The 15,831-nt window shown below is 42.7% G+C and overlaps 1 protein-coding gene and 1 long non-coding RNA gene across 3 annotated transcripts in view; one reads left to right on the plus strand and one right to left on the minus strand.

The window, feature by feature from the left end:
* Positions 1-4,106, plus strand: part of LOC111098883 — a 10,840-nt gene extending 6,734 nt beyond the window's left edge. The window contains exon 2 of the long non-coding RNA XR_005370275.1: positions 3,880-4,106. This is a non-coding gene — a long non-coding RNA (uncharacterized LOC111098883). The remainder of the gene's footprint in view (positions 1-3,879) is intronic.
* A 1,979-nt stretch (positions 4,107-6,085) lies between these two features.
* On the minus strand, positions 6,086-15,811 carry UQCRH (ubiquinol-cytochrome c reductase hinge protein). 2 transcript variants are annotated; one of them, XM_038558176.1, is made up of 5 exons: positions 15,658-15,792; positions 11,459-11,485; positions 10,823-10,970; positions 10,552-10,713; positions 6,086-6,300 (listed from the first exon to the last, which is right to left on the minus strand). In XM_038558176.1, exons 3-5 carry the CDS (start codon positions 10,883-10,885, stop codon positions 6,268-6,270), a joined length of 258 nt encoding a protein of 85 aa, XP_038414104.1. In that variant the 5' UTR covers positions 10,886-10,970; positions 11,459-11,485; positions 15,658-15,792; the 3' UTR covers positions 6,086-6,267. The 2 variants fall into 2 exon arrangements, with proteins under 2 accessions (XP_038414104.1, XP_038414103.1); XM_038558175.1 differs by lacking the exon at positions 10,823-10,970 and having other exon boundaries at positions 15,658-15,811.
* Between the last annotated feature and the right edge of the window lie 20 nt (positions 15,812-15,831).

A 15,831-nucleotide genomic window follows, 5' to 3' on the forward strand; every position in this document is an offset into this window, starting at 1 on the left:
TTGGGGCACCTGGGTGGTTCTATTAAGTGTCTGCCTTTGGCTCGGGTCATGATCCCAGGGCCCGTGATCTAGTTCCACATTGGGCTGACTGCTCCACAGGAAGCCTGCTTCTCCCTCTCCCTCTGTCTGCCACTCCCCCTGCTTGTTCTCTCTCTCTCTCAAATAAATATTTTTTAAAAATTTGGTATCCCCCGGTGGTGCAGCGGTTTAGAGCCGCCTGCATCCCAGGACATGATCCTGGAGGCCTGGGATCGAGTCCCACGTCAGGCTCCCTGCATGTAGCCTGCTTCTCCCTCTGCCTGTGTCTCTGCCTCTCTCTCTCTCTCTCTCTGCATCTCTATGAATAAATAAATAAAATCTTTTAAAAAAATTTGGTATCCCCTGCTCAGAATTTTTTTCCCTCTCTTCCTTTCAACTCTCTCCCACCCCTCAACTTCCTCCTCTGTCTTCTGGGCCATTTGATACTGTCTCACAGCTTGCTTTTTCATTGTTCATCTATTTTTAGTGTTTTTCTCTTGTCCTTCAAGTTTGTATAGTTTCTGTTGCTGTATCTCCAAGAACATACAAGTACACCTATTCTTTTTCTTCCTCAGTGTGTAATATTTGCCAGTCTTTTCCAGTGAATTTTAAGTTTCAGATATTGTGCTTTTTTTTTTTTTTTTTTTTGAGAGAGAGAGTGTGTGAGTGTGAGTGGGGGAGGACAGGGAAAAGAGAGAGTTTTTTTTTTTAAGATTTTATTTATTCATGAGAGACACACACATACACACACAGAGGCAGAGACATAGGCAGAGGGAGAAGCAGGGTCCTCGCAGGGAGCCCGATGGGGGACTCGATCCCAGGACCTGAGATCACGCCCTGAGCTGAAGGCAGACAGTCAGCCGCTGAGCCACCCAGGCGTCCCTAAGAGAGAATAACTTAAGCAGACTTGGCGCTGAGCAGAGCCCATCCAAGGCTCGATTCACAATCCTGAGATCATGACCTGAGGCAAAATCAAGAGTCAGACGCTTAACCGACTGAGCCACCCAAGAACCCCCAGATATTGTACTTTTAAGCTCCAGAAATTCTATTTGATTCATTTTATATTTTTCATTTCTCTCATTATGTTCATTTCCATTAAATCCTTGGGCACATTTGTAATAGTGCTTTTTTTTTTTAAGATTTATTTATTTATTCATTCAGAGAGAGCGAGAGAGAGGCAGAGACACAGGCAGAGGGAGAAGCAGGCTCCATGCAGGAAGCCCGACGCAGGACTCGATTCCGGGTCTCCAGGATCACACCCCGGGCTGCAGGCGGCGCTAAACCGCTGCGCCACCAGGGCTGCCCTGTAATAGTGCTTTCAAAGTGCTTGTCTACTATTTTTATCATCTTATCATCATGTGTCTGTTTTTATTGACTATTTTTCTCCTGGTCACATTTGCCTACTTTTTTTTTGCATGTCTAGCGATTTTTTATTGAACACTTGGTATTGTGAAATTTACATTGTTGAATGCTAGATTTTGTTGACTTCTTTTAAAACATCTTGAACTTTTTTTTTTAAGATTTTATTTATTCATGAGAGACACAGAGAGGGGGCCGGGCAGAGACACAGGAAGAGGGGAGAAGCAGGCTCATGCAGGGAGCCTGACATGGGACTTGATCCCAGGACTCCAGGATCATGCCCTGAGCGAAAGGCAGGCGCCAAACCACTGAACCACCCAAGGATCGCCAACATCTTGAACTTTGTTCTAACAGGCAGTCAGGCTTTTTGTGAATCAGTTTGATCTTTTCAAGGCTCCTTTTTAAGATGGGGTATAGCCTATCTTGAGTGGCCTCTTTCTAGAGCTAATTTTAGTCCTATTACTGAAGTATCTTCTGGAGTTTAAGTTCAATGCTCTAGGTGTTTAACAAGTTCAAAAGGAATTCCCCACATTAGCTGGTCAAAACTCAAACATCGCCCAATCCTCTGCTAACTTTGGGAATTATTCAGTTTATGGATACCCAGTAGTTCATTGCCTGGCTACACGGAGTTTTGCCCTATTCATTTGCTGCTTAATATTTAGCAACAGACTCAAGCATCCTCTAAGCAGAATTCTGGAGCTCTTTCTCTGGGTAATTCGTTCTTTCTATGGTAACACTAATTAACACATTACTAACCATTCACTAAAATCTGAGTAATGAGTTTAGGGATGTTCACTATAAAATTTCAGCTTTACTGTATGTTTGAAATTTTAATGAGATGTTTGAAAATAATCAGATTATATACAACAAATACAATGCCACCATTTATAAAGGTATTTGTGAGATTATACATCATCATGAAATGAGTTCTAAATCAGAAATGGCTGGGAAATGCAGGCCATCCCTGTAACTAGGACAATAGATTGAAAGACCTTCTAGATTCAAGTGGCACTTCACCCTATTTTTCCAAACATCCTTCAAGTTCTCAGAAGCTCCACATTTTCATCTATGAAGCTTCTGCAGTCTTGCTGGCTATACTGAATATCAGTTACTTCTGAAGCACAAGGTACTCATTTTTGCCATGGTTCACTTTATAACTATTTGCATGTAGTCTTTTTCATATGCAAACAGATTGCAAACTAGTGAGCCAAAGACAGCCCATAGATGTGTTTTATTTGTCCTAACTTGTCCTACCTAAAAGTTAGCTGTCAGATTACCTGGGTGGCTCACGTCATGATCTCAGGGTTTTGGGATTGAGGCCCGAATCATGCTCACTGCTCAGCAGGGAGCTTGCTTCTCCATCTCCTTCTGCTACCGTTCCCCACCCCTACCCCCACCCCTGGCTCCTGCTCTTTCTCTCTCTCAACTAAATAAAATCGTTAAAAAAAAAAAAAAAGTAAAAAATAAACTGTCTACATTCAAAAACTGGGAAATGGGGAGGGGAAAAATAAATAAAAATTAAAATTGGGAGGGCACCTGGGGTGGCTCAATTGGATAAGTGTCTAACTTAGGCTCAGTTCATGATTTCAGGGTCCTGGGACTGAGCTCTGCATTGTGCTCCCTGCTCAGCAGGGAGTCTGCTTCTTTTCTCTCTCTGCTCCTCCCCACCCCACTCATTTTCTTTCAAGTAAATAGAATCTTAAAAATAAAATCTTCACAAAAATAAAAATTGGAAGATTTCATATAAAACTTGGATTTCTGGCTCCTTAACAAGTAATCTGGCAACACTGGACGTACATTTCTACATAGCAACAGCTGACTGCATTTGGAGAAGCCTTTCTCCAACACCTACAGGGCCTAATTCCCTCAGTTACTATTCAGGTGGTTGAATCTGCAACTCCTAGACCTCTGTTGTCTAATATGGTAACTACTAGCTACATGTAGCAATTTGAACATAAAGTAATTCAAATTTAAATTATAATTAAATAAATTTAAAACCTCAATACCTCAGCCATATTTTGAGTGCTTAGTAGCCGTGTGTGGTTAGTGGCTACCATATTGGACAAGACTCTGCCACAGGGCACCTGGGTGGCTGAGTTGGTTAAGCATCTGCCTTTGGCTCAGGTCATGATCTCAGGGCCCTGAGATCGAGCCCTGTGTCTGGCTCCCTGCTCACCGGGAAGTCTGCTTGTCCCTCTCCCTCTGCTCCTCTCCCAACGCATGCTCTCTCTCAAATTATTTGACAGAGCCAGTAAGCACAAGCAAGGGGAATGGCAGAGGGAGAGGGAGAAGCAGGCTCCCCACTGAGCAAGGAGCAGGATGCAGGATCAGGACCTGAACCAAAGGCAAATGCTCAACTGACTGAGCCACCCAGGTGCCCCTAAATAAAATCTTAAAACTCTGTTCTGTCTCCCCAGTTAGAAGAACATCTTCCCTATCTTTTGAGTAACATACGTTACTAGCAGTACTGTGGAGACTCACCACTATTTTCTGTTTTTATAGGAAAATATGCCAAGATCTAACACGAGACGTGGGCTTGTGAACCGTTCACAACACTGGCTGTTACGTCTCAAGTCTGCCCCTATTCTACACACTTATTGAGGTGGTTTTTTTTTTCATAATTTCATTACACTAATTATGTTAACTGCCATCTAATTTCAGACCCCATTTGTTTTACCAATTGCCCCAATAATGTCCTTAATAATAAAAAGATCCAGTTTATAATCACATGTTGCCTTTAGTTGTCTCTTTAATCTCCTTGTGTCTGAAGCAGTTCTCTCTCTCCTGGACTTTTACCAACTTGAGACAGTTAGGATTATTTTGTATTATATCCAGTTTTATAAAATGTCCCTCAGTTCATCTGTTTAGATTTAGCGGATCTGTTTTTTTGTAGAAATCACGGTGATGCTGTGTTTTTCTCATTGCTGCCTACAGTACAGCTATTGGTCTCCTTAGTGTGATGTCAGCTTTCATTTCAACTATAGTGTATACATTCTCCTTTTGTATTTAAGATGTATCAACTTCCTCACCCTTTTTTTTTAAGATTTTATTTATTTGACAGAGAGAGAAGGAGCACAAGCAGGGGGAGTGGCAGAGAGAGAAAAGCAGGCTCCACACCAAGCAGGGAGCCCAATGCAGGGCTTGATCCCAGGACTCTGGGATTATGACCTGAGTTAAAGACAGATGCTTAATTAACTGAGCCACCCAGGTGCCCCTCACCTTTTAATTGATTCATTTAGCTATATTAATATGGAATCATGGCTTATTTTATTCAGTGAGTTTAAATCCAGTATTATCATTATATATTATGATGCTCACATTGTTCTGGATTTGGCTAGTAGTTTTTGTGTACTTCTGACATGTCCCTATTGTTCTTTGAGCATTTTCTTTTTGCTGGAACAAACAAAATGTTCCACGCTTATCTTATACTTTCCAGTCCTGGATTCACCCATTTCTCCAAGGAGCCTTGGTTCCTTTTACTGGAGAATTAAGCCTTCTATGGGCTGAGCTAGAGAAATATACATTCCCTACATATACACTCTAATGTCTATATATACTTACATCGAAATCTATATTTATCTAGTTTATAAAAATACCTCAATGCTGCTGGGTTCCTTCTGGCTTTTTCCTTTTCCCTAATTGTAACTCCATTCTCTGCTAATACTTATTACCTTCAATATATTAACTAAGTATTCCCCCACCACTCTATGTATGTAACCAATCTCCCATTACCAGCACTGCCTACCCCAGTGCCCTTTTCTCACCCGTCTTAGAATCCAGTACCTCTCCCTTCACAAACGTGTATCTTCCTCATTCCTTCTTAAAACACGTATATTTTTTAAAAAACCACCTTGTGGGGTGCCTGGGTGGTTCAGTCAGTTAAGCATCTGCCTTGGACTCAGATCATGATCCCTGCGTCCTGGGATGTAGCCCCAGCTCAGGCTCCCTGCTTCTCCCTCTGCCCACCCCCACCAACTCATGTTCTTTCTCGCACACTCTCTCAAATAAATAAAATTTTTGTTTGTTTTTTTTGTTTAAAAAAACAACCTGGTTGGACACTGAGACCAAAAACTGTCAAGACACTTTTGTGCTAGATTTTCATATGGACTGGGTATTCAATGAAATTAAGCCATCACTGTTCATTTTAACTGTGACTTTGGCATCAAAGTACATTTTTTATTTTTTTTAAGATTTTATTTATTTATTTATTCGTGAGAGACAGAGAGAGAGGCAGAGACACAGGCAGAGGGAGAAGCAGGCTCCATGCAGGGAGCCCAATGTGGGACTAGATCCAGGAACTCCTGGATCACGCCCGGAGCTGAAGGCAGATGCTCAACCGCTGAGCCACCCAGGTGTCCCAACATACATCTTTAAAAAGTCTTTATCATTACACATTGTCCTTATCATTACACATACACATTGGCGGGTGCCTGGGTGGCTCGATTGGGTAGGCGTCTGACTTTGGCTCAGGTCATAATCTCAAAGTCCTGGGATCAAGCCCGGTGTTGGGCTCCCACTGAGCACTGAGCAGTTGGCTTGTCCCTCTGCCCTTTCCCCCAGGTAGTACCCTTGCTCTATCAAATAAATAAAATCTTAAGAAAAAAAGAGAGATTTGCTAGGTGATGAGTACCAGGGAGTTGATTATTGTTTACCTAGTCTTATGTTTGAAATTTTCAAATTAAAGAAAAAAAGGAAAGGAGGCAACAGGTCTGCAGATCATTGGACTTTATTAAGAGGAATCACTGCTAATTACTTAGAAGCTACTGTCTAAGCCAAAATCCATGAGGTCCACATGAACATACAGTTAGACGGATACGAAACAAATGCATGGTCAAAACCATGAAATATCCTGATGCCCAGGTGATGAAGGCTGGGGTGAAGTATGCACATTTATTTCAAGCTGTTAAAGAGTTTGTGGGCCACCTAGATGGGAAAGAAAAGGATGTCATCAACTGGCAGCTTTAATGCCATAGCTTACAAGGTCCTTCATGACCTGGAACACACTACTGCCCCTTCTCTCTCCATAGCGTTCCCACATACCCACACCCCTAAGTGCTAGTGAACTACTTTTAGTTACATGAATACTATTTCCCTTCTACCTAGAACTCTCTCCCACTTTTTCACCTTTTAGCTTTCCTTTAGAATTTAAGTTTACATGTCATTTCTTGTAAGCCTTCTCTAAACGAACTCCTACCCCACACGTCTGTCCCTCCTCTGTCTTCCCCACAGAAACTTATACCTCCCGTATCAGTGTTTATTAACGTAACAAATATTTATATAATATCTACTATATGTCAGGTGCTAAGGGAGCTACATTGGTAAACCAGGCAGTATCTCTGTCTCTTGAGGAACTTAGAGACTAATAACAGAAACATAATACACACATGAGGTTAACTTACTGAGAAATGCTCTGAGGAAATTACGAGAGCAGGGGGTAGCGGAGTGGGAGAAGTGGCTTTAAATAGGAGCATCAGTGAAAGCCATCCTGAGAAGTTTATACCCGAAAGAGTTAAGTATTCTACTTTTTTTTTTTTTAAGATTTTATTTATTTATTCATGAGAGTACAGAGAGAGGGAGGCAGAGACACAGGCAGAGGGAGAAGCAGGCTCCACGCAGGGAGCCTGACGTGGGACTCGATCCGGGGTCTCCAGGATCAGGCCCTGGACTGAAGGCGGCACTAAACCGCTGAGCCACTGGGGCTGCCCTCTACTTGTCTTTTATGCTGGTTCAACTAAAGGAAGGGACCATGCCTATTTCATTCATTCCTACATCTCAACCCAGTGCTTGGCTCATAAACTATTTAAATAACATGCAATTTATCATTTTAACTATATATTTTTAAAGTAAGCTCCGTGACAAATATGGGGTTCAAAATCACAACTCCGAGATGAAGAGTCACACTCTCCTCTGAATGAGCCTGCCAGGGGCCTTTCTTTTAACTATTTTTAACTCTACGTTTCTTTCTTTCTTTTTTTTTTTTAAAGACTTTATTTATTTATGAGAGACACAGACATAGGCAGAAACACAGGCAGAGGGAGAAGCAGGCCCCTCACAGGGAGCCTGATGTGGGACTCGATCCTAAGACCGGGTTCATGCCCTGAGCTAAAGGCAGATGCTTAACCACTAAGCCACCCAGGCGTCCCTAACTCTACATTTCTGTGGCATTAATTTACACTAGCAACTATTAATTTTCAGAATTTTTTCATATTCTCAAACTGAAACTAAATAATCCCCCATTTCCCCTCCCTGAAGCCTGACAACCACCATTCCACTTTCTATGAATTTGATTACTCTAGGTACCTCATAAGTGGAATGACATGTTTTTTTGTGATTAGTTTATTTTACTTAGCATGTCTTCAAGGTTCATACAGGTTGTAGCACGTCAGAGTTCCTTCCCCTTTTAAGGCTAAATATTTCATTGTATGTCTATACTGTAATGGATATTTGGGCTGCATCCACCTTTTAGCTATGAATATCGCTATTAACATGCATGTACAAGTTTCTGTTCAACTGAACAGAGTTTCAGTTCTTTTGAAACTATACAACCAGGGATCCCTGGGTGGCGCAGCAGTTTGGCGCCTGCCTTTGGCCCAGGGCGCGATCCTGAAGACCCGGGATCAAATCCCACGTCGGGCTCCCGGTGCATGGAGCCTGCTTCTCCCTCTGCCTGTGTCTCTGCCTCTCTCTCTCTCTGTGTGACTATCATAAATAAATAAAAATTAAAAAAAAAAAAAAAAAAAAAGAAACTATACAACCAGAAATGGAATTGCTGGATCATATAGCAGAGTTTAATTTTTTTAGTAAAGTGCTTGATTTCTTTTATTGCCAAATAATATTCCATTATAACAGATATATTACATTTATCGGTTTCTCAATTGGTGAACACTTAGGTTTCCACTTCGTGGCTATTGTGAATAATGCTTCTTTGAATATTTGTGTACAAGCTTTTGTATAGACATATCTCTCCATTTCTCGAGTATATACCTAGGAGGGTTACTGGGTCATATGTTAACTTTTTGAAGAACTGCCAGACCAGTTTCTTTTTCTTTTCTTTTTGCCAGACCACCTTCTATAGGGCTATACCAATCTATAGCCCCAACAGCAGTATATGAGGTTTCCAATTTCTCCACATCACCAACACCCATCTATTTTTAATGATATGAAGAATTACAGATGCACATTTTGTATATAAATTTTCCTTCTTTGGGGCAGCCCAGGTGGCGCAGTGGTCTAGCGCCGCCTGCAGCCAGGGCATGATCCTGGAGTCCTCGGATTGAGTCCCACGTCAGGCTCTCTGCATGGAGCCTGCTGCTCCCTCTGCCTGTGTCTCTGCCTCTCTCTCTCTCTCTCTCATTCTCTGCATTTCTATGAATAAATAAATAAAATCTTAAAAAAAAAATTAAAAGTTTAAAAAAAATTTTTCCTTCTTTCCACTAAAATTATGTTGAAAAAGGAATGTAATACCTCTATTCATATTTTATATTTAAATGTACTTATGATTCCATTTTGTTTAAAAATCTGATAGTATATACAAGAAAACAGGGTTATCTCTAGGCAGTATAATTCAGTTACATTTTTTTTTTTAATTTTTATTTATTTATGATAGTCACAGAGAGAGAGAGGCAGAGACATAGGCAGTGGGAGAAGCAGGCTCCATGCACCGGGAGCCCGACGTGGGATTCGATCCCGGGTCTCCAGGATCGCGCCCTGGGCCAAAGGCAGGCGCCAAACCGCTGCGCCACCCAGGGATCCCCCGATGTGGGATTTGATCCCGGGTCTCTAGGATCGCGCCCTGGGCCAAAGGCAGGCGCCAAACCGCTGTGCCACCCAGGGATGCCAGATTTTTCTATCTTTATAAAATATCTTCCTTAATGGTCACAATGTGTTTAATGGGTGGGGTGCATATGCATTTGTGTATTTCCACTGTATATTACAGAATTAAAACAAAACACCTATATTGGGATTTATTTTTTTAAGTAAGCTCCACACCCAACATGGGGCTTAAATTTATGACCCCAAGATCAAGAGTTGTGTGCTCTATGGACTGAGCTAGCCAGGTGCCCTGGGATTTTTGAAGCATAAATAAAATTGGTTGAATGGAGATCATTAACTTTTTCAGAGGGGGGGAAAAAAGTCATTTATTTTTTCTTTTTTACCTTTGACCCCCTTCACACATTTCTCCCTATGTTTTTGATTATAGCCATCCTGATAGATGAACTGATAGTTCCATTGTGGTTTTGATCTGTATTTCCCTGAGAGCTAATGGTGTTAAGCACCTTCTCATATGCTTATCAGCTTTAATATAAGCAATCATATCAAACTTTTGCCTACTCTGTAATTTATTTAAAATACCTGTTACATGGGGGCACCTGAGTGGCTCAGTCGGCTGAGTGTCTGCCTTCAGCTCAGGTCATGATCCCAGGGTCCTGGGAGTGAGCCCCACATCAGGCTTCTTGCTCAGTGGGAGCCTGTTTCTCCCTCTACCTCCACCTGCCACTCCCCATGCTCGTGTGCTCTCTGTCAAATAAATAAAATCTTTAAATAAAATACCTGTTAGATGTAAGAGTCAAATACAAATTTACTTAAAAAAAAAAAAAAGAAAAGAAAAGAAAAAGAAAACTTTTTGGGATGCCTGGGTGGCTCAGCAGTTAGGCGTCTGCCTTTGGCTCAGGGCATGATCCTGGAGTCCCAGGATCGAGTCCCACATTGGGCTCCCTGCATGGAGCCTGCTTCTGTCTCTGCCTCTTTCTCTCTCGGTGTCTCTCATGAATAAATAAGTAAAATCTTTTAAAAAAAGGAAAATAATACTTTTTGGACCAACTGCAATGTATAAGACATACTGGAGAATGTAAACGATTTTAAAGAATAGCCTACCACTTAAAGGTACAAAATCCAGCGTTTCCACTGTTTAGCAGTCCAAGTTGGGACACTGTTTCTCTTCTTTAAGCCTCAGTTTCTTAGTTTCTGTAAAATGGGGCTAACGACACCTATCTCCAGTGAAAGTAGTAGAATTAGGTAAGATTATTTACATAAAGTGCTCAGCACTGTAGCTGACGTGAATGGGCCAATAAGTAAATGCTTACTGACAGAACTGCCCCTAGTGTGGAAGGTTGTCAGAACCAGGTTGGCCTGGCCACCAGAAGCGTTCCCCTTCCTGACTTCCAGCTAACTTACACAGTGGTCCCTTGCATGCAGGAAGTCAAAGAGCTCCTCTGTGCAATCCTCCTCTGTCTGTGACCTGGAGGATACACGCTGGTCACAGAGCTCTAGCCGCTCCCGAGCCTTTACACATTTCTCCAGCTGCTCGCATTGCTCTCTCACTGTTGTTAGGGGATCCTAAAGGAGAAACAGAGAAAAGAACCAAAATGGGGGTTTTAGGAGGAGACTCACAAACCATCTGATTGATTAATACAACCACCAAACCAAGGTGCTGCCTCTGAATTACCGTGCAGAAGGCCAGCTGGCAGAGCCACACTGCCGCCAGAAATGGCAGAATGGGGTCTCCCATTCAATTCTGATGCTAAGTAGTAGGGGAAAGTTTCACATTCCTGCCTTCCAAGGTTGCCAGTATGCACTGAAAGCCTCAGTCCTATCTGAAAAACAAGGTGGTAAAGGAAACCTAGCCAAACTTGAAGTAGATCTATAGGAGGCCTCACTTATTAACACATTATTTTGGGCTATGTAATGTCTGTGAATTTGAATTCCCCTCATCTGAGAGCCAGGCCTACATGCCCCAGCTGCCCAGCTAGAAGGGCAATGTTAATAAGGAGAAGGGCTACATAAGAAAAGTTCCTTCCAGAATCCTTTATTAAACCGCAAAAAGCAGATAGAAAATTGAATACCAGGCCCTCAAGATGCTGCTGTGCTCTCTCATACCATGACTAAAGCAGCTCCAAACCCAGAAGATTCAGTTTCCCAGGCCCACACCCCCAAACACTCCACAGCACAGACAGTACTAAAGGCTTTTTCCACTTCCATTCTCTCCAAGATGTCAAGTAAAGACTCCTTAAAATGCCCTTAGAGTTTCATGAAGCTCAAACTTCCTTTTACTGAGATGTTCCAAACCTGAGACGGCTCTTACCACTAATTCCTCCTCCTCCTCTTCCTCCTACAAAAGGAAAACAAAATTAATGTCAGCAGCAATTTAGGACATATATTCCTAGTCATACTGGTGTTGTAATTACTGAGGAAAAACACTGTATTAATTGTTTTTAAATTTTCTCTATTTTATGATGCTTTGACATTTTAGAGGTTTTGCTAATTCTGGTGTGAAAGCTCCTCCCAGGGGACAATACCTTTCATATGTAAACCAACCTATCCAAAACACCACCAATCACTTCATCTCCTACACTAAACCAATTATTGCTCCTGCCCTAATCACCCTAAGGGCCAAGTACAAATAACTAGACCACCCCTATTGCCCCAAATTATTCAAATAATCCAGTCCTACTAAACTTTCCAGGGCTAACCTATCCTGCCTCACCCATTCTTTCCCTCAGAAATCAAGAGCTGATTTCCCTTGCTCTTTCTACTGGCCCACACACTTCTCCATGTGGCCCTGGGTAGTATGCCTTCCCCTCCTTCTCTTGGGATCCATAAATAGTAAACTCTTCTTTCAAAAAAAAGTGTCTTGGGATCCCTGGGTGGCTCAGAGGTTTGGCGCCAGCCTTCAGCCCAGGGCGTGATCCTGGGGAACGGGATCAAGACCCACATCGGGCTCCTTGCATGGAGCCTGCTTCTCCCTCTGCCTGTGTCTCTGCCTCTGTGTCTCTCATGAATAAATAAATAAACAAAATCTTAAAAAAAAAAAAAGTGTCTCCATGTCTATAGTCTATAACCTTACCATGCCTAATTAAAACAAACCCAGAGTACATTTCAACAAGGACATACTATCCACTTTCATTAGCAACAACCTAGTGTGTAGGACACTCTACATAAAGTAGGGCAACTGGGGGCTTAGTCAGTTAAGCCTCGGCCTTTGGCTTAGGTTGTTATCCTAGGGTCCTGGGATCCAGCTCCATGTTGAGCCCCACATCGGGCTCCCTGCTCAGGGGGAGTCAGCTTCTCCCTCTCTCTCTGCCCCTCCACCCTGCTCACACTTTCTCTTGATTTCTCTCTCTCAAACAAATAAAGTATATAAATTACTTTCATATCTGTAATTTGATTAATCACAACAGCCCCTTAAGGGCTCCACTTTACAGATAACAAACACTAATTAGACATTTTCTTTCTTTCTTTTCTAAAATAAGCTCTACGCCCAACGTGGAGCTTGAACTCACCAACCACCCTGAGATCAAGAGTCACATGCTCTTATCTACTGAGCCAGCCTGGTGCCCCAATTAGACATTTTCTGATATAAATTCAAGCTGATGTTCACATGAAATTTTTGTTTGAAATTCTGGTAGGCCCTAGTATTACCAGAAATAGCTCAGTTTAGTCCTTCTATCCAAAACGAAATTAGGAAGAAAACTAACATTTTTTTCTAGACTCTGAACTTGAACTAGGAATATGAAAATAGCCAAACCTAAACTTCGTTAGCCAGAGCTTAACTAAAAACGTTAGTCACTGCTTTTTGACTTGCTGAATTCCCAGGTCTCTACATAGACTATGAGCCTAAGTGCATCAAAGGTCTACAGTACAGTGCTCCATTCACAACCTTGGAAATACCACCTTCTACCTATTTACTTCTGATTCAGGTACACAACCTCAAACTTTGTTTCCTTTCTTCCTAAGAGAGCAAAAAAGTCCCTATGGAAGCATCATTATAGGTCTAAATCTGGAGCACAATAGAGTCTGATCAATATTTCAGCCTGTTTGCCTGCCTGCACATCCATGTATCCACATTTGGGGGAAGGGAAAGAAAAGGTATATAGGAAAATACCAAGAACTAGTTCAGCAATCCCTCATTATGTTTTCAAAAATCCAACACAATCTGCTTGTCCCTACCATGCCCTTTGGGGAAGAGACCAAAACTCAGGAAAGCTGGGAGGGCTAAGGCTGCTATTTATCCTCAAAATTAGCAAAGATCTCTTCTAAACATGAAGATTTTTAGGATGTCAAATTCTAGATTTACTTTTTTCTTTTTAAAAAATTTATTCATGAGAAACACACAGAGAGAGGCAGAGATACAGGCAGAGTGAGAAGCAGGCTCCTCACAGGGAGCCCAATGTGGGACTCGATCCCCAGACTGGGATCACACCCTGAGCCAAAGGCAGATGCTCAACCGCTGAGCCACCCACGCGTCCCAAATTCTAGATTTTCATTAAGGTTTCTTACCCTTGCTCTTTAAAAAAATTCATACTGAAAAAATTCTTCCAAAAAACGGAAATCAGGGATCCCTGGGTGGTGCAGCGGTTTGGCGCCTGCCTTTGGCCCAGGGCGTGATCCTGGAGACCGGGGATCGAATCCCACATCGGGCCCCCAGTGCATGGAGCCTGCTTCTCCCTCTGCCTATGTCTCTGCCTCTCTCTCTCTCTGTGACTATCATAAAAAAACAAACAAACAAACAAACAAAAACACAAAAACGGAAATCATATTGTTTCAGTTAGAGACCCGAAATTTGGGCAGCGGGGGGCGGGGGGCGGCGGGCGGCTCAGCAGTTTGGCGCCGTCTTCAGCCAGGGGTGTGATCCTGGAGACCTCGGATGGAGTCCCACATCGGGCTTCCTGCATGGAGCCTGCTTCTCCCTCTGCCTGTGTCTCTGCCCCTCTCCCTCTCTCATGAATAAATAAATAAAATCTTTAAAAAAAAAAAAAAAGAAACCTGGAATTTGTATCCTAGAAACAAGACCTTTGTATCATTTCTCTACTAGCAATGCTACTACATTGATCATTTTGATAATATTGTATGAAAAAATATTAGGACATGTAGAAAAACAAATCCAAGTCTGAATATGGACTACTTCATGTAAAATTTTCAGTCAATAACAAAAACCAAGGTCACACTAAACAAAAAGATGTAATGTCCAAAAGGTATAGGTTCTTCATAAGCCCTTAGTTTTTAAATATATTTTATTTGTTAGAGAGAGAGTGCCCAAGTAGGGGTAGGGGTGGACAAGGGGCAGAGGGAGAGAGAGCAGACTCCCCACCAAGCAGGAAGCCTGTCGAAGCTGGATACCAACACCCTGGGATCATGACACAGCTGAAGGCAGACATCCAACCAACTGAACCACCTGGGCGCCCCAAAGACCTCAGTTTTCTTAATTTTAAAACTGACTCCTTGCTTTTTCTCATCTACTGCTGTGGTAGGAGTGCTGAACTTTCTGGTATACTTCCTGCTGAACATCCTGAGGCTGGTTCCATTTCATTCTGCTCCTCTTTCTGAAAATAATAAGACTAGGAAAAATCTTGGGATAAACTAGTTTCCATCTGTTTTGAACCCATAAACCTGGAACAGCTGCCCTGAAGGGACTAGAGAACAAAGGATAGGAAATGTGACTGGAAAACAAAGGTAGCTGGCTTCTGTAAAGCTGTGAAGCACTGTGACTAAGTCTTGGTTGGGTCAGAAACCATGCTGCTTGGGTTCAAGTCCTGGCTCCATGATTTCCCAGCTGTGGTCCTTAGAAAAGACATTTAACCTTTCTGTGCTAGTTTTTCATCTGTAAAATGACAATAAGAACAGTACCCAATACTCACCTTCTAGGACTAGTGTGTCGCTTAAACGGATTGGTACATATAAATAACTTGGAATAGTAAGCAGTCAAAAAATAATTATTAAATTGGCATTCTTACTCTGGCAAAGAGCTCCCTCTTCCATCAGCACAGAATTATGGGGCACATTCCTACACTGTCCCCAAATATATCTCCCACCTTCACCCCTACCGAAAAAAAGAAACCACCACTTCTTTACAGAAACTAGCATAAGGCCAGATCTTCGGAACCTGCACAGAAAATGTGGCAGGATTCTTGACCCGAGTGGAGAGAAGCACTAGCGCTGGTCAGCCTGCTCTCTAAACCTGCCAAACTAGGGTCTCGGAACACCTGACCGACTAAAAATAAAAATACAATTTTTACAAAAGTTTAGGCGACACAGCATTTCTTTGTCGTTACACCTTCACTGCATTCACAGACGGGGGAAACCAGGAGCTAGAGAAAGGCTAGTCATCTACTTGTCCAAGATGAATCGACAAATTCTGGGGAAGGGTCAAGGGAACCAGCAATCCGGACGGTGCAAACTCCAGGGGCGACTCCAGGGCCAACAGGGCCCGGTGGGTTTTGGCGGGCTAGGTGTTGAGCCTCCCTCCGGGCAGCGAAGAGGGTCGAGTCGGTCGCCCTGCCTTACCTCCTTGGGATCTCCGGACCCGGTCAGCATCTTTTGCTCGTCCTCCAGCCCCATGTCCCGCTACAGTTCTGAATTCAACACCAGCAGCAACAGCGGCACCTACTCCACTTCAGGATCAAGAAGGACTTGTAAGGGTCACTCGGCGGATATCCGGCGGTCTGGCCGGAAGTGCGG

Source organism: Canis lupus, chromosome 15 (genome assembly GCF_011100685.1).
Source record: "Canis lupus familiaris isolate Mischka breed German Shepherd chromosome 15, alternate assembly UU_Cfam_GSD_1.0, whole genome shotgun sequence".
NCBI lineage: Eukaryota > Metazoa > Chordata > Mammalia > Carnivora > Canidae > Canis > Canis lupus.